The sequence below is a fragment of the Heteronotia binoei genome, chromosome 20, assembly GCF_032191835.1.
Source record: "Heteronotia binoei isolate CCM8104 ecotype False Entrance Well chromosome 20, APGP_CSIRO_Hbin_v1, whole genome shotgun sequence".
Classification (NCBI taxonomy): Eukaryota; Metazoa; Chordata; class Lepidosauria; order Squamata; family Gekkonidae; genus Heteronotia; species Heteronotia binoei.
The window spans coordinates 32,911,441-32,939,439 of record NC_083242.1 but is presented as its reverse complement, the minus strand read 5'-3'; the positions used below and the strand labels follow the sequence as shown (position 1 = coordinate 32,939,439).

The window sequence follows — 27,999 nt, the reverse complement described above, 5'->3', positions numbered from 1 at the left end:
TTCGTAGCAGGAGTTCCTCTGCATATTAGGCCACACCCCACTGATGTAGCCAATCCTCCAAGAGCTTGGAATTCTAGCAGGGGCTCTTTTGCATATTAGGCCACACACCCCTGATGTAGCCAATCCTCCAAGAGCTTGGAATTCTAGCAGGGGCTCCTTTGCATATTAGGCCACACACCCCTGATGTAGCCAGTCCTCCAAGAGCTTGGAATTCTAGCAGGGGCTCCTTTGCATATTAGGCCACAGCCCCCTGATGTAGCCAATCCTCTAAGAGCTTGGAATTCTAGCAGGGGCTCCTTTGCATATTAGGCCACACACCCCTGATGTAGCCAATCCTCCAAGAGCTTGGAATTCTAGCAGGGGCTCCTTTGCATATTAGGCCACAGCCCCCTGATGTAGCCAATCCTCTAAGAGCTTGGAATTCTAGCAGGGGCTCCTTTGCATATTAGGCCACACACCCCTGATGTAGCCAATCCTCCAAGAGCTTGGAATTCTAGCAGGGGCTCCTTTGCATATTAGGCCACACACCCCTGATGTAGCCAATCCTCCAAGAGCTTGGAATTCTAGCAGGGGCTCCTTTGCATATTAGGACATACACCCCTGATGTAGCCAATCCTCCAAGAGCTTACAAAAAAAAGAGCCCTGTAAGCTCTTAGAGGACTGGCTACATCAGGGGCGTGTGGCCTAATATGCAAAGGAGCTCCTGCTATGAAATGCCCCCTGCCCACTGGCATGAGCTGTCATTTCCCTTTTCTTGAAAAAAAAAAAAAACGCAGCAACCAACAGTCTCCTGAAGTCTCTGAAAGGATAGCTAAAGTTACCAGGGCAGGGATTTCAGCAGCAAGTAGCTGAACCAGGATTCAATATTGGTAATTCAATGTGGAAACGAACGGCAAAAGAGTCACCGACTGCAATCTGGGGGTGCAGCAGAAACGGAGGTCCTGGCAACTCTGTCCACAGAGATGACATTCCATTGAAACCCACGGTGCTGGATGGTGGGAGGATCCCCCCGCTCAAAAACTGGAAGGAGGAGGAGTTGGATTTATACCCCGCCCTTCGCTACCTGAAGTCAGAAGTCCCAAAATATATTCTTATATATCTGGGCTTACCTTCTCCATGCAATGTCCTGCTCATCTATTAACATGCAAACCCCTTTTTTCTGCTCTCAACTCATTCCCCCGACTCTTATTTATAAACTCCAACTGTCAGTCACGTGGGGCGATTGGATTCAAGCTCCCATTTACGAGGACTCAAAATACACTCCGGGCGTGGAGGGTGGGGAGCGGCAGAGGTTCTCGGCATCTGGCTGGGCCTGCTGTTCCAAGGAACTGGACCGTTCCGGGGCCTAAGTTTAGGGCAGGTTGTGAGTTGGGAATCGACAGATCTGACAGAGAGGGCCCATCTACTTCGGTCTAAGCGCCAGGAAATGCTCACAAATGAAGCAGACCGTCAAGGTCAGTCTGGTCTACTCAGACTGGCTATTGCTCTCCAGGGTCTCTAGCGGAAGTCTTTCCCACCACCTGCTTCCAGGTCCTTTTCATCAAGAACTGCATCTTGCCATATTGGCATCGTGCTTTTTATTCGTTCTATCTAGGGTTGCCAATCCCCAGGTGGGGGCAGGGGATCCCCCGGTTTGGAGACCCTCCCCCCGCTTCAGGGTCGTCAGAAAGGGGGGGGGGAGGGAAATGTCTGCTGGGAACTCTATTATTCCCTATGGAGATTTATTCCCATAGAAAATCATGGAGAATTGATCCACGGGTATCTGGGGCTCTGCGGGCTGTTTTTTGGGGTAGAGGCACCAAATTTTCAGTATAGCATCTAGTGCCTCTCCCCAAAATACCCCCCAAGTTTCAAAAAGATTGGACCAGGGGGTCCAATTCTATGAGCCCCAAAAGAAGGTGCCCCTATCCATTATTTCCTATGGAAGGAAGGAATTGAAAAGGTGTGCCATCCCTTTAAATGTGATGGCCAGAACTCCCTTTGGAGTTGAATTATGCTTGTCACAGCCTTGATCTTGGCTCCACCTCCAATGTCTCTTGGCTCCACCCCCAAAGTCTCCTGGCTCCACCCCCAAAGTCCCCAGATATTTCTTGAATTGGACTTGGCAACCCTAGTTCTATCAGAATGCCTGTACTTGCTTTGCACCAGGGCTTTTTTTTTAATAGCAGGAACTCCTTTGCATACTAGGCCACACACCCCTGATATAGCCAGTCCTCCTGGAGCTTAGAGTAGGCCCTGCAAGAAGAGCCCTGTAAGCTCCAGGGGGATTGGCTACATCAGGGGTGTGTGGCCTAATATGCAAAGGAGCCCCTGCTACAAAAAAGTCTTTTTTTTTTTTTGCACTTTTGTAACCGTGTATAAACCATTCTGACCTCATCTGGCAACATGCATTCCTCTGAAAGATCTGAAGGCCACCTCTTATCTCACTAGCTGGAGCTTTCAGCTTTTGCTTTGGGAAAAGACTGGGAACTGTGTGTGTGTGTCTGGGTTGGGGATGGCTAAGGTGCCTGTCTTTGAATGCTAAGCCCGCCAGAATTTGCATGCCTGAAGCACTGCGCAATTAACAGTTTGTTGTAACCTAGAAATCTGTGAATTGACCAACACCACTCAGTTCAGCAAAGTCCATCTTTGCTGTGTACAAGCATGCTGTTCATAAATAAAGCCTAATTTGATTTGCATCGAAGATATAAAATCGCTGAGTGCTGCACAGAATCTGACGCTTTTAACTGGAGATGCCGGGGATTGAACCTGCGACCTTCTGCATGCCAAGCAGATGCTCTACCATTGAGCCACAGCCCCTCCCTTTTGCCTTGGTGCAAGAATGGGCAGGAAAACAGCTCTTCCCAATGGAACAGGGGAGCCTGACATGCTCTCGAGAGTTCTTTGGCTGGTCCATGCAATTCTCAGCACGCAGCTGCACTAAAGAACACAGTTCCTTCCATGTGCAACCTTGTTGCCCTCCTCCAATCCAGCAAGGCTGTGCCGGCCACTTAGGGTCCCCCACCTATGCCTTGCAGAACAGTTGCCACCCTTTGCTTAGCCCAGAGCTTAGCCACCTCCTATGAACCTTTTGCAGGCCAAGAGCTTCAAGTTTGGAATGCATTTTTGGAAGAAAATGGTACTCAGAAAGGTGGCGGATTTAAAGTGAAACAGTCCAGAATTATACAGAGGAGTATATAAGCATGGAAAGGGGGAAGGCATATTTCTTTTTTTGAAGAAGGGTTAGACACCCACACCCAGTGTTCCCTCTGAGCTGAGTTATTGTGCGTTGGCTCACAGTTCTTTAGCCTCCGGCTCACAAATTTTTGTTTCAGCTCAGGAAGCAAACTTATCTATGCAACGGCCACACCGCTCGCGCAGAACTTTATTTATTTTTTTTTTTTAAGAATTTTACATTTTATTGAGATAGAAAAGAACAATACATAGACAAGAGAAAGAAAAAGAACAAATATACACCAACAAGCAACACATACAAATAGTACATAGCCTAATGAAAAGCTAGGCCATAGACAAAATACAAGCATCCATTCCCCCTTACCCAACCAAGCACACTGGGGGGGAGGAGAGGTTTCGATAAAATAAGAACAAGTTTTCTAATTATAATTTCACAATTATTTCAGCTGTACTTTACATAAGGTAGTTTAAAACTAAACATTAACCTTTTCCTTAGATAGTATTTATGGCATGTTTTAATATAGTTACTCCGTGTCAAATCCTTTACTTTTAGCCCATTTGTACACAGGATCCCATTCCTCCTGACACTTCTGCACATTTCCATTTCTTAATCTTGTGGACATTAGGTCGGCCTCAGCGGTTTCTAATAGTTTATTTATAAACTCTTCTCTGTTCGGGGTTTTCTCACCTTTCCAATACTTGGCATATAGTATTCTGGCAATTGTAATTATATACATTAGCAATTTCAACTTTGTTACCGGCACTTTCTGCCTGCAAATGTTCAAGAGATATAGTTCCGGCACATGGGTAATTTGTGTTTCTAAAATTTTTTGAGTCCAGATGTTAATTTGCACCCAATACTTTCTAGCTGATTTGCATTGCCACCATATGTGGAATAAAGAGCCTTTAACTTCTCGACATTTCCAGCACTTGTTTGAATATGTGGGGTAGATTTTTGCCAATCTATTAGGTGTAAGATACCACCTGTAAACCATTTTATATAAATTTTCTTTAAGATCTGCTGGTCTTATCAGCTTTAAATTCTGTTTCCATAATCTCTCCCATTCCTCTAAATCTATGTTATAGCCAAAGTCTTGGAGCCAACGGATCCATGTCTCCTTCACCACTTCGTCACTCATCTTAATTTGTAGCAGCCAATCATACACCTTGGAGATCATTTTCTGCTTAGATTCTATAATCAAATCTAACTCAATTTGTGTGTTCACAAAACCTTTTTCTTTATCAGCCCGAAATCTTGATCTTAGTTGACACTGAAGCCACCAACTTAACTTGCCAATCTCTTCTTCAATCAGTTCGTTTTTATCATTCAATAAATATGCATAGTCCTGTGGGCTGTCCCAGTTATACAGATTGGGGTGAGTCAAAGCTTCAATCGGAGATATCCACTTGGGAGTATAGAAATATTGTAGCTTGATATCACTCCAAATCTTGTACAAGGATCTTCTTATTTCATGCCTAAGGAAATGACCCGTTTTTGCAGGAGCATGGTACCACATATAGTTGTGCCACCCTTCACCCAGGCCAGCGCCTTCAATGATCAACAGTCTCTTATTGTCCAGTTTACACCAATCTCTTAGCCACGCCATGCCACATGCTTTATAGTATAGGTTCCAATCTGGGAGAGCTAGGCCGCCTCTTAACTTACTGTCTTGTAAAACTTTCAGTTTAATTCTAGCCTTCTTGCCCTGCCAGATAAAAGTCTTAGACATGGTATTAAGTTGTTGAAAAAAAATTTTGGGTATCATAATTGGTATTGTCTGAAACAAGAACAGGACTCTCGGGAGGATATTCATCTTGATTGTTGCAATTCTGCCCAAAAGTGAAATCTGAAGATCTTTCCAATTGGTTAAGTCATGACGAATCGATTTTAATATTTTTTCATAATTGTCTCTATACAAAGTCCTTAGATCATTTGTAAGATGAATTCCCAAATACTTAATTTTTTTCTCATGTTTGAATCCTGACAGTTCCTCAAGTAACCGGATCTGGTCCTCAGTCATATTCTTGGATAGAATTTTAGTCTTTGCAGCGTTCAACTTAAAGCCAGAGACTTCGCCAAATTCTCTTATTTGTTGTTTCAAAAGAGGTATCGAAGAAACAGGTTGTTCCAAAATGAATACGAGGTCGTCCGCAAATGCCAAAGTCTTCAACTCTATACTGTGTATTCTTGTACCTTGAATTCGGGTATCCTCTCTAATCTTCTTAATCAACGGTTCCAACGTTAAGATAAAAAGTAAAGGAGAGAGAGGACAGCCTTGTCTTGTACCTTGTTCAATTTCTATTGAGTCTGTCATTACTCCATTAAAACTCACTTTTGCTATTTGTTTTGAGTACACCGCTTCCACCATTCTGATGTACCTTTCACCACATCCAGTTGCAGACAATATAGCTTTAATAAAATTCCAATTAACATTGTCAAAGGCTTTTTCTGCATCAACAAAAATTGCCGCAAATTCTTTATCCGGATGTTCCTTATAATATTCAATTACATTCAACAAAAGTCTCACATTCTGATTCATTAATCTTCCTGGGACAAAACCAGTTTGGTCTTCATGAATCAGGCTTGGAATTACTTTCTTCAATCTATTTGCGAGTATCGCTGCAAAAATCTTGTAGTCGCTATTCAAAAGTGAAATTGGCCTATAATTTTTGACTTCTACTGGATCAGTGCCATCTTTATGAATAAGTGTAATTAAAGCTTCTTTCCAAGAATCCGGGATCACCCCTGTATTATAAGCCTCCTCAATAACTCTCTTAAAAGGTAGCAATAATAAATCTTCAAATGTTCTAAAAAATTCAATCGGTAAACCATCCGGACCTGGGGTCTTATTACTTTTTTGAGTTTTAATTACCTGCACAATTTCTTGTATTGAGATGGGACTGTCCAAACTTACTTGTTGTTCTTTAGTTAGTTTTTGTACCTCCACTCTCTTTATGTAATCTTCTTGATTTAACTGTTCAATTTTTTGTTTCTTATAAAGGTTCTTATAAAAATTTCGGATAACGATTCCCATTTGAGAGTTTTGAAATAAGTCCTCATTGGTTTCACTTTTCAGCATTTTAATGATCTTTTTCTCCTTTTCTTTCCTTAATTTGTATGCCAGCCATCTACTCACTTTGTTTGCATTTTCAAAGTGGTTTTGTCTTGTCCATTTTAATTTTTTTTCGATTTCTTCTGCTAATAAAATATTAATCTTGTGTTGAATGAAACTAATTTTGGCCTTCACCTCCTTTGGATTTCTCGCTTTCTGTTGCTTCTCAAGATGTTGCAGTTTCATTATGAGATCATTGTACGCTTTCTTACGTTCTCTATTCCTCCTCGCTGTATATCTAATAGCGACACCTCTAAAGAAAGCCTTAAATGCATCCCAAATAACTGGGACTTTGGTATCTTTTTCCACATTAATCTTGAAGAATTCTTGAATTTCTTCTTTAGCTGATTCTACAAATTGTGTTTCTCTTAAGATTTGCAAATTTAAAGTCCATCGAGGATTTCTTGATTGCTGCTCCAGAATTAACGTAATTGGGTTATGGTCTGCATATGATTGTGGGAGAATATCAGCCTGACTGACCGAGAGAATCATATTTAAAGATATCCAAAACATATCAATTCTTGACCAGGTTTTATGTGCGTGAGAATAAAACGTAAAGTCTGTGGTAACCGGATTTTTTGTTCTCCACGCATCCACCAAATTAAGTTCCTCAACCATTTGCAAAAAGGAATTCGGCACTGTATTACGGTTTTTCTTTCTCTTCTGAGGATCATCGTATTTCTTATCCATTTTTATATCAAATACTGCGTTATAATCTCCCACAATACAGTACCTATCAGAATTGAATTCGCTCAGTTTAAGATACAAGGCTTGGTAAAATTTTTCTTGGTTGTCATTGGGGGCGTAGATGTTCCCTAGTATTATTTTAAGTCCGTTCAATTCAATTTCTACTATGATAATTCTTCCTTGGTCATCCGAGTATAGGCAATTTGACTTGATATGTTGGGAAACATAAATCGCGACTCCTTTCTTCTTTTTGGATGGATCACATGAGGAATATAAAATTCCTAATTTCTTATTTTCTAGGTACTTCCGATTATCATATCTAATATGAGTTTCTTGCAGACAAATAATTTGAGCATCCGATTTTCTCAACTGTTGGAATGTCTTCCTTCTTTTGCCAGGTTCATTTAAGCCGTTTATGTTCAGAGAAAGTATTTTGGTACCCAGTTTGGAATTCATTTTGGAAGATCCTTACTATCCGGTATATTGGCTAAGTCTTTCCTGCTCTGAAGTCTAGTCTTGATCTTTTCGTGCTTCTTTTTCGGAATCGCCCCCTCAAGAGGTTTTGGGGAGTCTTCTTGCTCCTGTTCTTCTCCTGAATCAGATCCGTTAGGTTTCACATGTTCATTCCAGAATTCTTCCATCTTTGCCTCTGTGGTAATATTAAATCTTTTGGCTTGGAATGTGAAAAACAAACCTTGTGGGATCAGCCATCTGAATTGAATTTCATGTTGAATTAGCCAAGTAGATAGTTTCTTAAATTTAAATCTCCGCTGTCTCACACTCCAAGGTATTTCTTTCAGAATTTTAATCTTGGTTTCTTTCCAATTGAATTCACATTCTCTAGCTTTCCGTAAAATCCTCTCCGTAATTTCTGGGCGTGCAAACTTGACTTGCACCTCCCTAGGAAGTTTGTATTTCCTTGTGTAAGTTGAAGACACTCTTTTGGCCCAGAGGATGTCTTTTGGGCCATCCTCCAGTAATTCTTCATCACCAACTCTTAGGATATCCATAATTTTATAGATTAAGTCCTCCTCCTTCTCTTCAGGCAGATTTTGGAAACGCAGGATCGTTGCCGCCTTTTCCATTTCTAATCGCATCACGCGGTCCTCCAGCTCCATAATTTCTGTTTGATGTTCCCTGACTAACGTGCCGGTCTGTCTATCACGCTCTTCCATTCTGTCGACTTTGGCTGTTAGTCCATGAACTTGCTGAGTATTGGCCAATAGTTGTTTTTGAAATTCTGCCAATTGTTCATTAGTTTTTTTAACCTGATACATCAAATCAGTTTTCAGCCCCTCTAGGGCTTCTTGATTCTGCTTGAAACCCGCAGAAACCATATTTTGTAGTTTTTCCAAGGCATCTTGCTGAACCGGTGCTGAGCCTGCTGACCCTGTTGGGCCTGCTCTTACTCCTCCAGCCGGGGGGGTACCTTGCAGAAATTTTTTAATCTTTGTTTCTGTCATGGTGGTTGAGCCTCCCAAGAATCTACTCAGAATACTAAGTCTACAAAATTACTACTAAACAGTGCTAAATCCAATCACCATTCAATAACCATCAATTCACCAATAATTCTTAAATTCTTAAGTTCTTAAATTCAATTGGCAGCTTAAAGTTTCCAGGTGCCTTGAAAAAGACAGTGGGGAAGTTCAATAGAGAACACAAAGCAAGAAAGAATACCCAACCAGAGATAAAACAGATGAATCCAACAATTTAAAAAGTATTAAGTTCAGTTAAATTGTTCTACTACTCTTCAAACATTTAAACCATTCACTTAGGCCAGAAGATTAAACACAAAGCTCCCCAAGTTGCCCCCCAAAATCACTGTCTTATCTTAACGGTTCTTTCTTCCTTCTTCTGCCTTCTCTCTTCCCTTCTTTCTTCTCTCTTCACTGCTCTATTTATGCCCTTGTTTGATAGATTAGCACTGTTCTCAGCCCTAGCCAATTGATACTTCAAAGTTCTGATAAAAAATAGTTCAATAAGAGCAGCCTTGATAAGTTGGTACTTCAGGGCTCCAAAGGTAGTTCATAAAAGCAGGAGTACAGTTCATAAAAGCAAGAGTACAGTTCAGAAGAGGCAAACAAAGTTCCCAAAGTAACTTGGAGAGAGTAAACTGTAATCCAATAGGCACCCAAGATCTTCAATAGAGTGTAGCCACAGCTATAGCTGCTAAAAGCTACAGCTCTACCCTTTTAAACAGCTTGCAGTTAACTCAGAAACCCATAAACGCAGATCAGACGGAAGAGGGAAAGTTCCAAGGTGGCTAAGCAAAAGGCATTTTATAATCCAAAAAGCACCCAAAATCTTCAATAGAGCGTAGCCACAGCCATAGCTGCTAAAAACTACCACTCTACCCTTTCAGCCAGCCTGCAGTTGGCTCTAGAGCGCAGAAACACAGGGAGCAAAGCTGATCCTTGCCACAAATAATAATAAAATCTGTCTGGAAAGAAGCCGATCTTCAGTAACAATTGCTTAGAGAGGGGAAGGGGAACCAAGAACGGAGGAGTCCAAAAAGAGTCAGAGTCAAGGTGGGGAAAGTTTCACACAAAATACCGTTCAGATTCCGGCCGATTCCTGCACTTTCTAAACTTCCGCCTCAGTCCCTCTTCGGCTCGAATCGGCCATTGCACCTCGCCCTCCGTCTCTCCCCCGATCGCCCCCACCAAATCCAGCAGGAAAAAGGAAAATAACCCAACAAACTCAGTTCGTCTCACCCCCAGTTTGCTTCTTCCCCCTCCAAAAAAGAACGTTTTAGAGCCACTCGTTCACCACGCCGCTCAGCCGATCCACCAAAAGTTAAGAAAAACAACTACGTGCCTCGCTCTCGCCCGAGCACCCGCACTCCGCCATTTGCCGCCGCACACTCACCAACTCCACCTCACTCCCACTACTTCAAACAAAACCGCTCACCGGCGGGCTTCTTTTAAGTTCTTCTTCCGCGGCTTGCAAGGGAACCTGACGCTACGAGGAATGAAGATCCAGATATAGGAAAGCACCTTTCTAGGTAAGCTGAAAGGAGTTTACGCTTCCTCTCCTCTCCCCTTTCCGGCGGCACAGCTGGGCACATCAGTGTTGGTTGGGAAACGGTCAAAGGGGAAGCCAGTCCTGGGGGAGAAACCTTCGTCTCTCCCTCACATCCAGCAGCTCCCCGGACTTCGGAGCGTCTCAGACAGCTCCGTAAGGGGTGTCCACAAATAGTGGGCCCCCTCAATCTCCCACCAAACAGAACACCCTCCCCGCGCACTGAGAAGGAGTCCGCTTCACTCCGCCATTGCCGGAAGTCTCCCTCGCGCAGAACTTTAATGCCAGTAGCTCAGGGAGCAGAATCTTTGCTCACTGGACTCTGCAGCTTAGAGGAGCTTAGCCAATTCCTATGAATCCTCTGCAGACCGAGAGCTCCAAGTTTGGGATGCGTTTTTGGAAGGAAATGGCACTCAGGAAAGGTGCCTGTGCACCCGCACAGAGTGACTGCATCTGAATGCCATTCCCAAAACGCTACGCAGACAGAAGGCGATCCGGCCACAGGAATTGCCACTTTCCACTTGTGAAGAACACACCTGGTGTGAGAAGGAGACAGTACGCGGCACACCTGGAGGTAACCCACACACCTTCCAGTCGTTCCTCGCCTGAAACTGCCTCACCCGTATTCGCACTCTATGTATGTTTGGGCTGCTGTGAACGAAGCAGAATTCCCTAGCAGGCTCAACATCAAGGGATGACTCACAGGCGTGAATGCACCATCACAAAAGCATACCACCTGGCCCATGTCTTCGCAACTACCTTACACCACGACGGCACTTCACGAGAGGAGGATCCCCATACATTCAATGTTGTGCTCAGGACAGTAAGGAAACGAAGAAATCGCATGCCGTGTACGGAAATATGTTTCTAACCCAGGAAAAAGACCTAGATGCTGGGCCAAAAATTGTGTCCAGCTCAAGGTGGGTTTTCCGGGCTCTGTCTGCTTTTCTTCTAACAACAGGGCATAGAGGCCGAGGCCTTCCCCTGAGAACTTCAGAAGAGCTCTGCTGGATCAGACCAGGGAGGGTCCATCTAGTCCAGCCTCCTGTCTCACACAGTGGCCTTCCAGTTCCTCTGGAGGGCCAGCAACATGGCTGAGAGGCTGAGGCCTTCCCCTGAGAACTTTAGAAGAGCTCTGCTGGATCAGACCAGGGAGGGTCCATCTAGTCCAGCCTCCTGTCTCACACAGTGGCCTTCCAGTTCCTCTGGAGGGCCAAGAGCAGGGCAGAGAGGCTGAGGCCTTCCCCTGAGAAGAACCTCAGAAGAGCTCTCACAGAGTTGTCCTTGAAAAGGCAGCTTCTGGGAGAGCTCTCTCAGCCCCACCTACCTCATGGGCTGTCTGTTGTGGGGGGGGGAGGGGGAAGGTAAAGGAGATTGTGACTGCTCTGAGACTCAGACTGTAGGGCGGGATATAAATCCAATATCATCATCTTCTTGAAGTTGGATTTGAGAATAACGACCCTAATCCCTCAGGGGGAGGACGTAACTGCAAATGCCCCACCCCACCCCAAGGCTCACCGTCATGGAGGACTCGGTAGATCGTCTGTCTAGCGACTTGGCTCTGCGGTGAGAGGACAGAGGGCACGAGGACACGTCTTGGATGGAGCTTGTTGCTGATTCAGCGTCAAAGTCCTGCAAATAAAGGGGGGAAATCCCCACAGATCACAACAGGGCTCAACTCAGAAAACAGCAGGATCTGTTGTTGTTTTTTTTCTTGATGCTCAATGGCCAAAAAAAATGGGTATAATTTTTTTTTTAAAGATTTAAGTGCACAATTTATTTATCTAAAGCCGTTCTTAGCTGCCTTTCCCCCTTGTGGAACTCAAGGCAGCTTACAATGTAAAAAAAAAAAAACAATGATAAAAATGCAATAAAACCAATACAGAGAAAACAATAGAAACACATACAATGTAATACTTTAGAACAAAGTAGAAGCCAAGTGGCACCTTTAAGACCAACGAAGTTTTATTCAGAATGTCAGTTTCCGTGTGCTCTAAGCACACTTCATCAGACGAGGAATCGGGTACAGGTACCTGATTCCTCGTCTGATGAAGTGTGCTTAGAGCATACGAAAGCTGACGTTCTGCAACTTCACTCCTGCTTTGTTCTACTGCCTCAGACCAACACAGCTGCCCACTTGGATCTATCTAAACAGAGAACCCTGGCGTGTTATGATTGTTCTGACTTTTACTTTCTTCACTTTCTTCCTTACTGTTTTTACAACCTAAGTCATAAACAGCAAACCCTCAATCCCACGGGAGGAGAACCTAAAAGTCAGTTATCGTGTAACTTAACAACAGCTGCCGAACATTTAATCATGCACAAAGCGGTTTAACCTTTGTCTCTGAGCAGCCAGTATGATTTTGCTTCTGGAGACAGAGTCGCGATTCAATAACGGGGGAGATCGATTCGGCTTTTCGTTCTGAGAATTTAGGACAACCGAAGAAGATGGGGTTCAGAGTCGATTCTGTTGCTGCTGCAACTGCAGAATCTATCTGAGTACGGAATCCCACTGAATCTTCTTAGCGTCACTGCTGAAGTCAGGTTAGAACAGATAAAAGGAAGTCCTTCTTCACCCAAAGGGTGATTAACACATGGAATTCGGTGTCACAGGAGGTGGTGGCAGCTACAAGAATAGACAGCTTCAAGAGGGGATTGGAGAAACGTCTGGAGCAGAGGTCCATCAGTGGCTATTAGCCACAGCGTACTGTTGGAACTCTCTGTCTGGGGCAGTGATGCTCTGCATTCTTGGTGCCTGGGAGGGGGCAACAGTGGTAGGGCTTCTAGTGTCCTGGCCCCACTGGTGGACCTCCTGATGGTGTCTGGTTTTTTTGGCTACTGTGTGACACAGACTGTTGGACTCGATGGGCCATTGGCCTGATCCAAAATGGCTTCTGTTATGTTCTTAAGTTCTAAGGCAGGGCTGGCATAAAAGCCCTTCTATGCTTTGAAAGAATTACCTTGGATAGATAATTTGGCATTTTCGTTGGAGGGAGAAGGCCAACTGAGATGGATGAACACAGTCTGTGGGCTCTGATCGGTGTGCTCTCACAATCGAAGTCCCTAAGACGTCTTCTAGCGAGCTGGGTCAGTTCTTGACTACTCAGTTGTTTCCACCGCATCCCACACAATGCCCAGGCGAGACCATCTGAGATCCAGTAGACTATTCCAGTCGCTGATGTGGTGGTCCAGTTTAAATGGTCCAAGGAATTTGATTTGGGATCTGATTTTAACACCCTAAACTTCAGATTAAATGTTTGTCCCCAAGCCTCTGCTTCAAAGGACAACTCCCCAATTTTGGCTCTTGGAGCAATCCCCGATCATGCTATTTTTCAGGTGAATGTTTATAATTGTTAACAGGGCTTGGTTTTGGGGTTTTTTTGAGCAGGAACACAGTTTCTGGCTGGCTTGGTGTCAGGGGGTGTGGCCTAATATGTAAATGAGTCCCGGCTGGGCTTTTTCTACAAAAAAGCCCTGTGCGGAACAATGGTGGTGTCCGAGGGTGTGGCTAATATGCAAATGAGTCCATACTGGGTTTTTTCCTGCAAAAAAGCCCTGTGCAAAACAATGGTGATGTCAGGGGGTGTGACCTAATATGCAAATGAGTCCATACTGGGGGGTTTTCCTGCAAAAAAGCCCTGTGCGGAACAATTGTGGTGTCCGAGGGTGTGGCTAATACGCAAATGAGTCCATACTGTTTTTTTCCTGCAAAAAAGCCCTGTGCAAAACAATGGTGGTGTCAGAGGGTGTGGCCTAATATGCAAATGAGTCCATGCTGGGTTTTTTTCTGCAAAAAAGCCCTGTGCGGAACAATGGTGGTGTCAGGGTGTGTGGCTAATATGCAAATGAGTCCATACTGGGTTTTTTCCTGCAAAAAAGCCCTGTGCAAAACAATGGCGGGGTCAGGGGGTGTGGCCTAATATGCAAATGAGCCCCCTGCTGGGCTTTTTCTACTCCAAAAGCCCTGATTGTTAACATGCTTCTTTATGCAGTGGCGCCCTGGAGGGAGGGGAGGCTGCTGACCAGGTAGCTACAAATAAAGATTCCCTTATTGCTTAACCTGGGCGTAGTTCCCGTAGGTTCCCATTTGCACACCTACACAGAGCCCTGGAGAGCCTCTCCTCCGTGCACGCTAGCATGAAAATTACAAACATCTTCCACAACAGGGCTCATTTTCAAGCCAGTGCGCACGAAACTGCGATCGCGAGCTCTGGATGTTGCCACCGGCGCGATGTTAGGTCCAAGTCCGATAGCGCCTTAGAGACGAACAAGTTTTTTGGAGCATGAGTTTTCAAGAGTCATCAGATAGGGAATACCAGCAGGGGTGAAATTCTAGCAGGAGCGCCTCTGCATATTAGGCCAAATCTCCTGATGTAGCCAATCCTCCGAGAGCTTACGAAAAAGAGCCTTGTAAGCTCTTGGAGGATTGGCTATATTAGGGGTGTGTGGCCTAATATGCAAAGGAGCTGCTGCTAGAATTCCACCCCTGAATACCAGTATCTGACAAAGGGAGTATTGACTCTTGAAAGCTTATACCCCTCTGAACCGTGTGCCTTTCTGTTATGTCCCTTAGACAGCAAAGATTATGAACAAGCAAGTACTGGAGTGCATAAAACCAGACATGCCATTGGAAGAGGGGGGGGAATTGCAAAACTATTATTTTGGCCATGTCATGCAGAAGAATTGTGCTTGGGTGGGTTAGTGGCAAAAGGAAACCAGGCCACAAAGAACACGGTGGTGAGACACCATTAAAGTCGACACCAGCCTGAGCATAGAACAGGGGTGGCTAAACTGTGGCTCAGGAGCTACATGGGACTCTTTCACACACACTGTGTTGCTCTCAAAGGCCCCACTGCCCTGTCGACCAACTTGGAGAAGGCCTTTCTCTCTTTAAATCAATTCTCCAAGCCAAGCCTGTTGGTGGTTTGGAGAATGCATTTAAACTTAAAAGTTGCTTTCCTTCCACTTCTCCCTGCCTCCTCCCTCTCCCATCTCTTTGCCTGCCTTCCTTCCCTCCCTCTGACCCTCAAACACCTCACATTGATTCTATGTGGTTTCTATGTTTAGAAAGTTTGGCCACCCTGGCATAAAACAACTCAAAGAAACAGTACAGGATCAGAAAGCATGGAGAGAGCTGGCCCACAGAATTGCCAAGAGTCGGGCACAACTGAATGGCTAACAGCCACACCGCCTCTTATGCACTCTTCTGAGACAATGCACCTCGGATACAATCAGAGAGAAGCCCTGCCTGCATCTTACCCGTTTCCGGGGGTAAACCCGCTTCTCACTCCTGCCCTGTCGAGTCTCACTGGAGAGAGCCCCGCTGGACACGCTGGTCTCCATGTGTTCTGCGTGCTCGTGATCCAGGGCCTGAAATTTCTCAATCACCTGGGACCTCCTGCAAAGAGACAAAAAAAAAAAGGGAAACCAGCAGGGCCTTAAACAGGAGCCGTGACCATCTCTCCCAAGTTACAACTGCGTCTTATTTCAAAAGATCTTTTTAAGATATTGGGGGAGAGGGACAGCAAGAGCAAAGAGATTCCACAGGAACAAAACTGTCGGGGCAGCTAGGCATGTCGTTTTTAATCCAAGACGGCATCGCCACAGAAGGAACAGGTACCGGCGTCAGCAGCAATACTCCTTCTAAGCTGTGGCATCTTGCAAGCAAAAATTCTCCTTTGTGAGCTACTGGCATTAAAGTTATGAGCTCCTGCATCAATTAGTGTGCTCTGGGGCCAGTTTTCCTGAGCTAAGACAAAAACGTGTGAGCCGGAGGCTAAAAAACTCAGCTAGCTCACACTCAGCTTTGAGGGAACACTGGTCGGGGGTATGAAATTCTCACTTTCCTGCTCCCATCCGTTGTGCCCTCCCCCAATTGCTGTGCTCCTGGGGGACAGTGGAACCCCCCCCCAAGTAAATAATTTTAGAGGACATAATCTAATTACAGCAGGAGGTGAGGAAGCCACACTCCATAGATATAAATCCTTCCGTCTGTGGAATCGCCCTGTCCGATTCAGCCCACTGCTTAAACAGGGGTTCGCAGATAGCTTTGAATCGTTTCAGACATCCTCCCCTCTCCGTAATCAGAAGCACATCGGCAGAATATACTGAATTCATTATACTAAGCATTCCTGTGTTCCCAGATCACAACGCTGGCTGCCAAGGTGAAAACCCACTCAGCATAATATGGGGCAAGTGAGAGGTGACAGGATCACCATCTTCTTGAAGGGCTGCCCTATAGAGGATGGGCTGGAATTGTTTTCTGTGGCCCCGGAAGGTCGGGCCAGAACCAATGGGCTGATATTAAATCAAAAGAGTTTCCGGCTCAACATTAGGAAGAACTTCCTGACCGTTAGAGCGGTTCCTCAGTGGAGCAGGCTTCCTCCTTGAGAGGTGGTGGGCTCTCCTTCCTTGGAGGTTTTTCAACAGAGGCTAGATGGCCATCTGACAGCAATGAAGATCCTGTGAATTTAGGGGGAGGGGTTTGTGAGTTTAGAGCGGTTCCTCAGTGGAACAGGCTTCCTCAGGAGGTGGTGGGCTCTCCTTCCTTGGAGGTTTTTAAGCAGAGGCTAGATGGTCATCTGACAGCAATGAAGATCCTGTGAATTTAGGGGGAGGGGTTTGTGAGTTTAGAGCGATTCCTCAGTGGAACAGGCTTCCTCGGGAGGTGGTGGGCTCTCTTTCCTTGGAGGTTTTTAAACACAGGCTAGATGGCCATCTGACAGCAATGAAGATCCTGTGAATTTAGGGGGAGGGATTTGTGAGTTTAGAGCGATTCCTCAGTGGAACAGGCTTCCTCGGAAGGTGGTGGGCTCTCCTTCCTTGGAGGTTTTGAAACAGAGGCTGGATGGCCATCTGACAGCAATGAAGATCCTGTGAATTTAGGGGGAGGTGTTTGTGAGTTTAGAGTGATTCCTCAGTGGAACAGGCTTCCTCAGAAGGTGGTGGGCTCTCCTTCCTTGGAGGTTTTTCAACAGAGGCTAGATGGCCATCTGACAGCAATGAGGATCCTATGAATTTAGGGGGAGGGGTTTGTGAGTTTAGAGCGGTTCCTCAGTGGAACAGGCTTCCTCGGGAGGTGGTGGGCTCTCCTTCCTTGGAGGTTTTGAAACAGAGGCTAGATGGCCATCTGACAGCAATGAAGATCCTGTGAATTTAGGGGGGAGGTGTTTGTGAGTTTAGAGCGGTTCCTCAGTGGAACAGGCTTCCTCGGGAGGTGGTGGGCTCTCCTTCCTTGGAGGTTTTTCAACAGAGGCTAGATGGCCATCTGACAGCAATGAAGATCCTGTGAATTTAGGGGAGGGATTTGTGAATTTAGAGTGATTCCTCAGTGGAACAGGCTTCCTCCTTGGGAGGTGGTGGGCTCTCCTTCCTTGGAGGTTTTGAAACAGAGGCTGGATGGCCATCTGACAGCAATGAGGATCCTGTGAATTTAGGGGGAGGAATTTGTGAGTTTTCTGCATGGGTTGATGACCCAGGAGGTCCCTTCCAACTCTATGATTTGAACTACCAGGGAGGAAGGAGACAGGGCATTATCATCCTATCCTTGTTGTGATATGGATATCTGCCCTTTGCCACACATTCATCTTTATTTTTTTTTTGTATTTCTGAGTTTCTATGTGTGTGTGTCAGTGTGTGTGCACCCGGAAATCATGGCAACTTCTGGTGATTGACCCCTACTGGGGGCCTGCAGGATATTCAGGGAGGTGGCTGAATAAAGCCTGCCCCCACCTCCTGGGTCTGGTATTCCAAGGTGGTCTCCCACCTGAGTACTTGCCAGAGTCAACCCTGATAAGTTCCCAAGATCTGACAAGATTGGCCTTGCCTGGGCTAACTGGGCCAGGGGCAACTTTACTTCAAGCTGTATTGATAAAAGCTTTATATAACTTGTTTTCAGACCCCAAGACACTCTCTAAATCAAGGGTGTCAAACATGCAGCCCAGGGGCCGAATCAGGCCTCTGGAGGGCTCCTATCAGGCCCCTGAGCAACTGGCTGTCCTCTGCTTCCTTCTCCCTCTCTCTCACTTCCTTCTGCGTAACAGCTTGCTTTGCAAGGCTTGCTCAGTTGCACAGAACAAGGCCTCTATTTTCTCCATTGGCTGAAGATCCTCCCTTGGGGAGGAAGGGGGGGGGGAGGCAGAGCTTGTTTTTCCAGGCTCTCTCAATCACACAGCAGAGCTACTGAGCCAAGCCTCTCTTCCTTCTATTGACTGAGGCTTCTCCCTTCCTGGTCCCCTGGGGATGGAAGGAAAGAGCCAGAGCTTCCTTTGCCCAGTTCGCTGGATCCCACGGGAGAAATACAAAGGAAGCACCTTTAAGACCGACGAGTGCTAATGTTTTAAACATGTTTTAATGGTGTTTTTTTTTTAAAATTGTGTTTGCCTGTGTCGTTTATAAAGTCTATATCTCTGCTGCCTAAATAGGGACACACATGGCCCAGCCCAACACACCCTGGATCGACAAGGTCTCATTTATGTCAGATCCGGCCCTCCTAACAAATGAGTTTGACACCCCTGCTCTAGACAGCCCATGGGGTTCAGAGCCACAGCTTTGTACGAGGACAACGATCCGTGCATTCCAAGGAGGTCTCCCAGCCAATTACTAACCACCGTTCACCCTGTTTAGCTTCCGAGATCTGACGAGATCCGGCTTGCCTGGCCTACCCAGGACGGGGCTTGGCAGCTTTGTTTTTGATGGCTTTGCTTTCCTCTTCATCGTGACCTGCTTCATCATCATCATCATCATTTTATTAACCGTATTTTTCGGAGCATAAGGCGCTCCGGACCATAGGACACACCTTCCTCCTCGGGGGCGATCCGCTGCCTCCGCCTCCGATCCCGGTATATACGGTATTATGGTCCGAAAAACACGGTATATCCCACCCTCCCCGCCGAAGCAGGCTCAGGGTGGCTTCAAGCAGGTCTCCGGAGACACAGCATATAAATCCCCTAAGTAAAGTGTTCAGCTGCAGGGAGGAGCAGGGGTGGCCAAACCGTGGCTCAGGAGCCACATGTGGCTCTTTTGAACTCTCTGTCTGGGGCAAGTGGTGATCTGTATTCTTGGTGCTTGGGGGGGGGCAAAGTGGAAGGGCTTCTAGCCCCACTTGTGAACCTCCTGATGGCAATTGGGTTTTTATTGTTTGTTTGTTTCTGGCCACCATGTGACACAGAGTGTTGGACCGGATGGGCCATTGGCCTGATCCAACATGTCTTCTCTTATGTTCTTAAGCTAACAAAGAAAGGAAAGGAAAAATGGCTCCAAAGCAAATTAACTGATGCAGGAGCTCACAACTTGAATGCCAGTAGCTCACGAAGTAGAATTTTTGCTCCCAAGACTCCACAGCTTAGAGGGAGTATCGACTGAGACAGACCCTTGGGTCCACCAAGGTCAATAGCGTCTACTCGGACCGGAGTAGGGTCTTTCCCATCACCTCCTAAATGATCCGTTCTGCCTCGCCATACCAGGGATTGAACCTGGGATCTACTGCATGCCAAGCGGAGGAGGCTCCTCCACAGATCCATCGCCTCTTCTCTCAGGTGCTAAGAGCCTTTGCAAACGGTCTGGAAGCCGGGCAGATATAGCCAGTGACAAACAAAAAAAAGAAAGAAATTGTTCCCAAGTCTTGCTTGTGAAACACAGCTGTCTGAGCAGAACTGATTAATTCAGAGAGTTCAGGGATTAATTTGCCACGTGAGCCGTCTAAGAAGTCCCTGCCTCTGGGGCACAGAGTGGAATTTCGGCAGGTTCAGTCTAGCTCTTGCACGCGAGTGGAATTCTCTGCTGGCTTCTGTGTGTGTGAGTGGGGCGGGGAGGCGAGACAGCAGGCGAACAAGGGTCCAAAGGGGCTCCTCCACCTCACGCAACTAAAGAGAACTTACAGCCACATTTTACTCAGACTTTTGACAGGATCGCTGCTGCGCGCGAGGCACGCCTGAACTATTTTTAATTCAAGCACAGAAGGCTCAGAACGGGTGTCGAACGCGCTGTCTGCAGGTTGGATCGAGCCCCTCAAGGTCTCCTGTCAGGCCCGCGAGCAGCTTTCCCCTCTCTTGCTTCCCTCTGCATCTCAGCTTGCTTTGCCAGGCTTGCTCAATCGCAATCTGCTGTCCTTTACAAAGTTTCTATCTCTGCTACCTGGCATTACCAGGCTCTCTCGATCACACAGCAGAGCTACTGAGCATTACATTTTATGACACAGCAGGCCTGGCCCGACAAGGTCTCGTTTATGTCAGATCCGGCCTTCATAACAAATGAGTTTGACACCCTTGGCTTAGAACATGGCTGATAAAACTGGAATGGTCTGATTGGGAAGGGGGGGGGGAAGTCTTCCACTTCCTACACGAAGGCGCCAGTTTTTCAATTGTCACTGAAAAACGGCTTGGGGTCTCTCTTACAAGGCAATGGGGAACTACACGCCCCCCCAGTTTTAAGTGCATGGGGAACAATATCTATCCATAATGCTACATCAGCCGGCAAAGACGGAAAATGCAACCCTTGAGAAATAAAGACTCTGTCTGAAACCCTAAGTACGATCCCTAGGAAGTAAATCTCATGGAACTCAGCGAGACTTGCTTCTGACGAAAAAAGCGTACAAGTCGGTTTGCAAGGTTAAATGATCTAGAGGAGTGCTTTTTTGTTGCACTGACTTGTGGCTGCTAGAATCACAAGGGGTTGGGATCGAAACTGAATTCATTTTGTACGGGAATGAAGGCTTACACTTCAGGCCCCAGACAGAAGAGGTTTTTTTGTGCACCAATCTGTCTGTTGCAACTGGGTGGGTCTTTTTTTTTTTTTAAAGAGAGATCAAATAAATTCAAGAGGAAATGGTTATTTTAAAAACTTTTGAGAATATTTTTTTCTGAAAAAGGCAATAACTTCAAGGTTAAAGGTCACGGGGAATGGCAGCCATCTGTAATGCTGTGACTCACCATCCAAAAACAGAAAATGCACCCCCTTGAAAAATACGCTGTCTGAAACCCTAAATGATATCGCTAGGAAGCAAGCTCTGCGGAACTCAGCTACGGAGTTGAGAATCCGAAGAATATATGTGTCGTCGTATGTATGAATCCACGTACACGGTTTCTGCGGGTTGTACATTTTATGGACAGTGCGGCAAACCTTAAATTTTTTAAGGACAGAGGGATTACTGATTTGGAGAGAGCCAGGGGACCGTGAAATCCAACCCTTCACCCCGAGACAGGAATTTTCCCGCAGCCGGTCCCCCCACCGCTTCAGATTCGCCTACGTGATCAGGACCCCAAGCATGCTGCATGCAGCAAGAGAAAGAACCCCACGAGGGGTAACCCCACACCAAGACCCCTGCAGAATAGACAGCTCCGGGTGACTTCAGGAGCTAAAGATACATTCTAAATTAACCTCCCAGTCCCTTCTCTTTTGTAAAAGACAAACGGTTTGCATTTGCATTTCTGCAAATCATCTTAAAATTAGCCACATATATATATTTTTATCATTCGTTCTCCCGCCCCCCCCCCCTTTCATCTTGATTTTGCAAAAAAGGAACAAATGCAAAGCGAGTTCGCATTTGTCTCGGCTGAAATGGCGACAGTCTGGAAATAAATCATTAAAACAAAATCAAAAACGAAACACAAAAAAAACCAATTCCCCTCCCCCAAAACACAAAAAAGGAACAAAAACAAAAAAAGCTGGTTGATTTCTTATGAAAGGGGGGGTTTGTGCGCCACCGAGTTGTCTACTGCTCGAGATTTGAGATGAGATGGTAGCGGAAGCAGGCGGAGGAAAAGGCGGACACGTCACACAGCAGCAGAAGGCGGAGAGCAACAAGACCTGCAAAGAAAAGAACGCTGGCCAATGAGTGCACAGAGAAATCACCCCTGCTCCCCCCACCAGGAAATAAAACAATCAAAATCGTTAAGCTTTCTAAACAGACAAAAACTAAAACGCAAATCGTCGGCAAAAGAGAACAAAACACAATCGGTCGCAAAGAGCCCCCGAAAATCACATATTTCCCCTGTGAGTGGACCTCATTCTGATCAAACCAAGTGACCGAGGGTGTTATACAGAGCAAAGAGCTTTACGTGAAGGAGAGGGCAAGGGGCGATTCTCCTCCCCAAGGCCCTCCACCATTTGCCTTTCTTGTGTCTTCAGGAAAACCCAGGGCATTTTTGAAAAGGGGTAATTTGGACCTCCCCAAGCTGGTCAGGGAGCCCAGCTGAGAAACGATGGCTGGAACTCCTCCCCCCCCGCCCACCATTGAAAACAGCTTGCAGGACACCTGGTCACCAGGGGTGCGGTGGGAGGACAAAAGGCAGGCAAATCGCTCCTCCCCTGGAGTGACAGCAGTTTTGGTCAAGGGGGTAAAGCAGGGGTGTCAAACACGCAGCCCGGGGGCCCAGAGGGCTCCTATCAGGCCCCCGAGCAACCGGCTGTCGTCTGCTTCCTTCTCCCTCTCTCTTCCTTCCTTCTGCATCTCAGCTTGCTTTGCAAGGCTTGCTCAATCGCACAGCAGAGCTACAGAGCAAAGGCTCTATTTTCTTCACTTGTTGAGGCTCCTCCCCCTCCTGGTCCCCTGGGGAAGGAAGGAAAGAGCCAGAGCTTCCTTTGCCCAGTTCCCTGGATCCCATGGGAGAAAAACAAAGAAAGCGCCTTTAAGACCAACGAGTGCTAATGTTTTAAGCGGCTTTTATTTTAAGTGTTAAAAAAAAGAAAATCTTTAATCATCTGTGTCCTTTAAAAAGTTTATATCTCTGTTACCTGATCTTAAACAGGTACACCCATGGCCTAGCCCGACAAGGTCTTATTTAGGTCAGATCTGGCCCTCATAACAAATGAGCTCAACACTCCTAGGGTAGAGGATCATCCCAAACCCTTTTCTGAAAACTGTACCCTTCTCCTGCAGCCTTCTAACAGCACCCGAGATTCAGAGACGCTCGACTGTTGCTGAACATCTTGTTCAATCCCAAGTCTGCAGAGATACGTAGAAATTTTCAAGACTTTGGGGAGGGGGTTGCCAGGTTTGGGAGGGGGCTGGGAAAAGGAAGAGTGGGACGGGAGGGGGGGGGGAGATTCTTCATGCAAATCACTCTGTTCAGGGGGAGATCCGCTGAACTACAACATTATAGTGTTTTCTATGCCCAAAGAGGTTAAAAGACAGGTTGCTTACCTGTAACTGTAGATCTTCGAGCGGTCATCTGTGCATTCACACCCATGGGATAGTGTGCCTGCGCCGATCCCCGAATCGGTACCTGAAAAGTCCGGGATTTTTCTGCACTCGGCGCCAATGGGCATGCGCAGGCGTCTCAGTACGCATGCTCACCGGCGCCAGCGCGGGGATCCCGCCAGTTCCTTCCTGACCGCTGAAAGCCGCTACTGGAGGGAGACCGTCAGCAGTGGGGAAGGAGGGTGGGTAGTGTGACTGCACAGATGACCACTCGAAGATCTACAGTTTCAGGCAAGCAACCTGTCCATCTTCTTCGTGGTCAGAGAGGTTAAAGAAAGCTGTTGCCCCAAATCACTGTTATTAAAATTTGGTTTTGATTGGGAGATCAATTACTTGGCAGGGTGGGGGTTAAGGTTAGGTAGCAAGAGGGGGGGGGAACGGGATAAACTCGTGGAAGGGTGCCACAAAGTGGCAGCTGGCCACCAAGCAAAAACTGTACGCTGAAATAAAACTGAGAGCAGAGAAGCAGTAGTCCTCCTAAAAGGGGGGGGGGGGGTGTTCAAGAGATCCCTTGGGGGATACAGTTTAGAGCAGGGGTGGCCAAATTTGCTTAATGTAAGAGCCACATAGAATAAACATCAGATGTTTGAGGGAGGTGAAGAGATGGGGAGGGAGGGAGAGGTGGAAAGAAAGCCACTTCAAATGCCTTCTCCAAGCCATCTGATCACTTGGTTGGAGAAGCGATTAAAAGCGACGAATGCCTTCTCCAAGCTGGTCAACCAGGGAGGCGGTGGGAGCTTCAAGAGCCGCACGATAAGTATGAAAGAGCCCCGCGTGGCTCCCAAGCTGCGGTTTGGCCAACCCTGAATTAGAGGAGTTTTCTTGATCTATATTAGAAGAGCTAGATTTGAGTCCAGCAGCAGCTTAACCTTTCCGGGACATGAGCTTTCAGCAGTCTGACGAAGAAAGCTTTGATCCTTGAATGTTTCAAACCCCACCCACCCCCCCAAAAAGAGGCGTGCTAGTTTGGCGTAGTGGTTACGTGTGCGGGCTCTTATCTGGGAGAACTGGGTTTGATTCCCCCCCTCCTCCACCTGCACCTGCTGGAATCGCCTTGGGTCAGCTGCAGTTCTGGCAGAGCTTGCCCTTGAAAGGACAGCTGCTGTGAGAGCCCTCTCAGCCCCACCCACCTCCACCCACCTCACAGGGTGTCTGTTGTGGGGGAGGAAGGTAAAGGAGATTGTGAGCTGCTCTGAGACTCTTCGGAGTGGAGGGAGGGGTATAAATCCAATATCATCTTCTTGTTGTTGCTTTCTAAGGTTGCTTTCTAAGATGATCCTTCCAACTCTATGATTCTATGACTTGGGGGACAATGGACGGTGACTAGAAAGGTGAGGTTGGCGTAGCCCAAAGAAGCTCAGCCACCATCCCTAGCAGATTGTGTCTGGGAGCCTACTCCTGCTCAAGAACCACCAAAACGTTCTGCTTGGAGACAATGATAAACTAATTTCAAAAGTATACAAATTTCTTTTACAATGGTCTACAGAAGATGAAGTAGTGAAATCTCAAATGATTAAATGGGCAATTAATGTAAATAAAGAAATAAAGATGGAATCTTGGGAATATCTGTGGAAGAACTCTATGAAACTCGCAACATGTCAAAGTATTAAAGAAAATTGTTTTAAGATGATGTATAGATGGTATATAACTCCTAAAAAATTGGCAAAGATGAATAATAAGATGCCAGACAGATGTTGGAAATGTAAAAAGCATGAAGGTTCTTTCTACCATATGTGGTGGACTTGTGAAAGAGCTAAAATGTTTTGGCAGATGATTCAGCAAGAGATTTCTAAGATCTTGGGATATGAGTTTAACAAAGTTGCAGAGACTTTTCTGTTGGGACTACAAATGGAAACATTTCCAAAAGAAGATAGAACTTTAATCTGGTACTTGCTCTCAGCCGCTAGGATATTGTATGCGCAGTTGTGGAAGCAAGAAAAAATACCAGAGAAATGGGATTGGCTTGTAAAAGTTATGACATGGAGTGAAATGGACAAATTAACAAGAATATTAAGAGACTATGGTTTGGAAGTTTTTAAGATGGAGTGGAAGAAGTTCAGAAGATACGTAGAAAAAGAGTGGAAAATAAAAGGATATTGGACAATTTTTGATAATGATTAAGTTTTAAAAGAAGAATATAACTTTGGGGGGTTTTTTAATAGCTAAAGGTACCTTTAATATTTGTTTTTTTTTTTAAGTAAATAAAACTGGCGGGGGTCAAATAACGGGGGGGAGGGGGGGGAGAAAAGTAAGATATGGGGTAGATAATTTTTTCTTTTTAAGTTGTAAGATATTGAAGATAGATAGAAGATATTGCATTTATATCCCGCCCTCCACTCCGAAGAGTCTCAGAGCGGCCTACAATCTCCTTTATCTTCCTCCCCCACAACAGACACCCTGTGAGGTGGGTGGGGCTGGAGAGGGCTCTCCCAGCAGCTGCCCTTTCAAGGACAACCTCTGCCAGAGCTCTGGCTGACCCAAGGCCATGCTAGCAGGTGCAAGTGGAGGAGTGGGGAATCAAACCCGGTTCTCCCAGATAAGAGTCCGCACACTTCACCACTACACCAAACTTGCTCTCCACAAATCTATTGATATAGATTTGCTACCATATGTTACTAATAAAATCGATTATACCCATAAGAACCACCAAAAATGGGAAGACATGTTCACTGAGCGGCTCAGAGGGATTGGTGCCCTGCAACTGGAAACCACATTCGCTTCACCGCAAGGCTCCTGAAGGCCAGCAGAGGGAGCTCTGGCATTAATTAACAGCTGGGCATGCCTCTCTAAAGCCTCTCTTCTCCTTTGCCCTTCTCAAGCAAGAATCTTTCTCTTCTTTCTCTTAATGTCCGTTTTAAGAACTCTTAACCAGCAGGGAGCTCTGATTCTGTGCCGGGGGCTGCGTGTGGCACACAATTCAGTACCCCTTCATTGAGCTTGGTTTCAGAGGATAGTTTTGACTCCCGGAAGGCACACCCGTCAAAACTTCGTTGGTATCGAAGGCACAACTGGACTCAAATCCAGCTGCTATCTGCATCCACTGTCTTTTCCTCAATTTTCTAATAGCTTTTTGTTATATACCAGAGGTGGCCAAACTGCGGCTCAGAAGCCACGTGTGGCTCTTTCATATACATTACGGGGCTCTCATAACCCCCACCACCCCGTTGGCCAGCCTGAAGAAGGCATTTCTTTTTGAAATCTCTTAAATCGCTTCTCCAAGCCAAGCTTAGAGAATGCATTCAAAGTTAAAGTTGCTTTCTTGGCACCTCTCCTTCCCCGTCAATTCCCTCCCCTCCTCCCTGCTCTCAAACGTCTGACATTCATGTCTTGTGGCTCTCAAACATCTGATGCTTATTCTATGTGGCTCTTACGTTAAGAAAGTCTGGCCACCCCCGTTATATAGCATCTGCTGATTCATTTCAGAAGGGGAAAGCCAGATCAGAAGTGCCTTAGATACCCAAGAAGATTTTTAGAGTATAAGCTTTCAAGAGTCAATGCTCCCTTCGTCAAATGCACGTACTTGTACCTACTGGACAAAGAGACCTGTGACTGTCAAAAGCTCACACCCCTAAAACATTGTTGGTCTCCAAATTGCTACTGGCCTTGAATCTAGCTAATCTCTGGGCTCTTATTCCTTCTTTCCAGTGTCTGTTCTCTTTCCCAATTCACTCCTTTCCCCCTTTACTGCTTGAATTCTAGTATAAACTTTTAAAACTTCTTCAGAGAGCCAGTTTGGTGTAGTAGTTAAGTGTGTGGACTCTCATCTGTGAGACCCAGGTTTGATTCCCCACTCCTCCACTTGCACCTGCTGGAATGGCCTTGGGTCAGCCATAGCTCTCTTATCTGGGAGAACCGGGTTTGATTCCCCACTCCTCCACTTGCAGCTGCTGGAATGGCCTTGGGTCAGCCATAGCTCTCGCAGAACTGTCCTTGAAAGGGCAGTTGCTGTACGAGCCCTCTCCAGCCCCACCCACCTCACAGGGTGTCTGTTGTGGGGGGAGAAGATATAGGAGATTGTAAGCCGCTCTGAGTCTCTGATTCAGAGAGAAGGGCGGGGTATAAACCTGCAATTCTTCTTTTGTTATCAAGCCTTCTATCTAAAGCCTTCGTTTTATTTTCTCTCACTCAACATGAACGTTCAGTTTTCGCAAAAAAAGAAATCTTTTGCGCCAAGTTTTGAGAGTCACTTTTTAGGAAAAGTCTCATACAGTTTAAAAAGAGAAGGAAAGAGGGGGGCTATCAAAGATTTCAGGTTTTCACGGCTGGCATCATCATTAGGGTTTGTAGAATCTTTGGGGCTCAAGTGCCGTGTTCTACTGGAGAAAGTTTTTCTTCCAGACGTTTCGTTCTCAGCTGCGGAGGATGTTCTCCGCAGCTGAGAACAAAACGTCTGGAAGAAAAACTTTCTCCAGTAGAACACGGCACTTGAGCCCCAAAGATTCTACAAACCCTAAAGAGGGGGCTATTTCAGCAGGCTAACTTTTTTTTTTTTTTTTGGTCAGAGAAGGCAAACTAAAGAGAGGTGCACAGGCCCCTTAGCTGGCTTCATCTGTTCCGTTTCCAAGATTTCTCAGAAGGAATTTGGAATGGGGACAGGAATGCCACCAAGAACAGTGAAAGGGGAGGGAAGACTGCCCGAGGGAAACGCAGCTGGCAAGAAAGGGGTTTCATAGGTTGTGTGTGTGTGTGGGGGGGGAGATGTGCATTCCCTTCATCCGAGGAACCTGGTGCAAACACGGCAGAGTTCTTACGCTCACACATGCAAGCTCCTCTTTGAGAAGCTTAGAAACTTTTTTTTAAAAAGCA

General features: G+C 46.1%; 1 protein-coding gene across 3 annotated transcripts in view; it reads right to left on the bottom strand.

Annotated features, from left to right (window-relative positions):
• Positions 1-27,999, bottom strand: part of MPRIP (myosin phosphatase Rho interacting protein) — a 209,017-nt gene that overhangs the window by 48,614 nt on the left and 132,404 nt on the right. For all 3 annotated transcript variants that reach the window (XM_060260931.1, XM_060260932.1, XM_060260933.1), the window contains exons 8-9: positions 15,255-15,393; positions 11,514-11,627 (exon numbers count right to left, since the gene is read on the bottom strand). In XM_060260931.1, the coding sequence (XP_060116914.1) occupies positions 11,514-11,627; positions 15,255-15,393 (253 nt within the window). The remainder of the gene's footprint in view (positions 1-11,513; positions 11,628-15,254; positions 15,394-27,999) is intronic.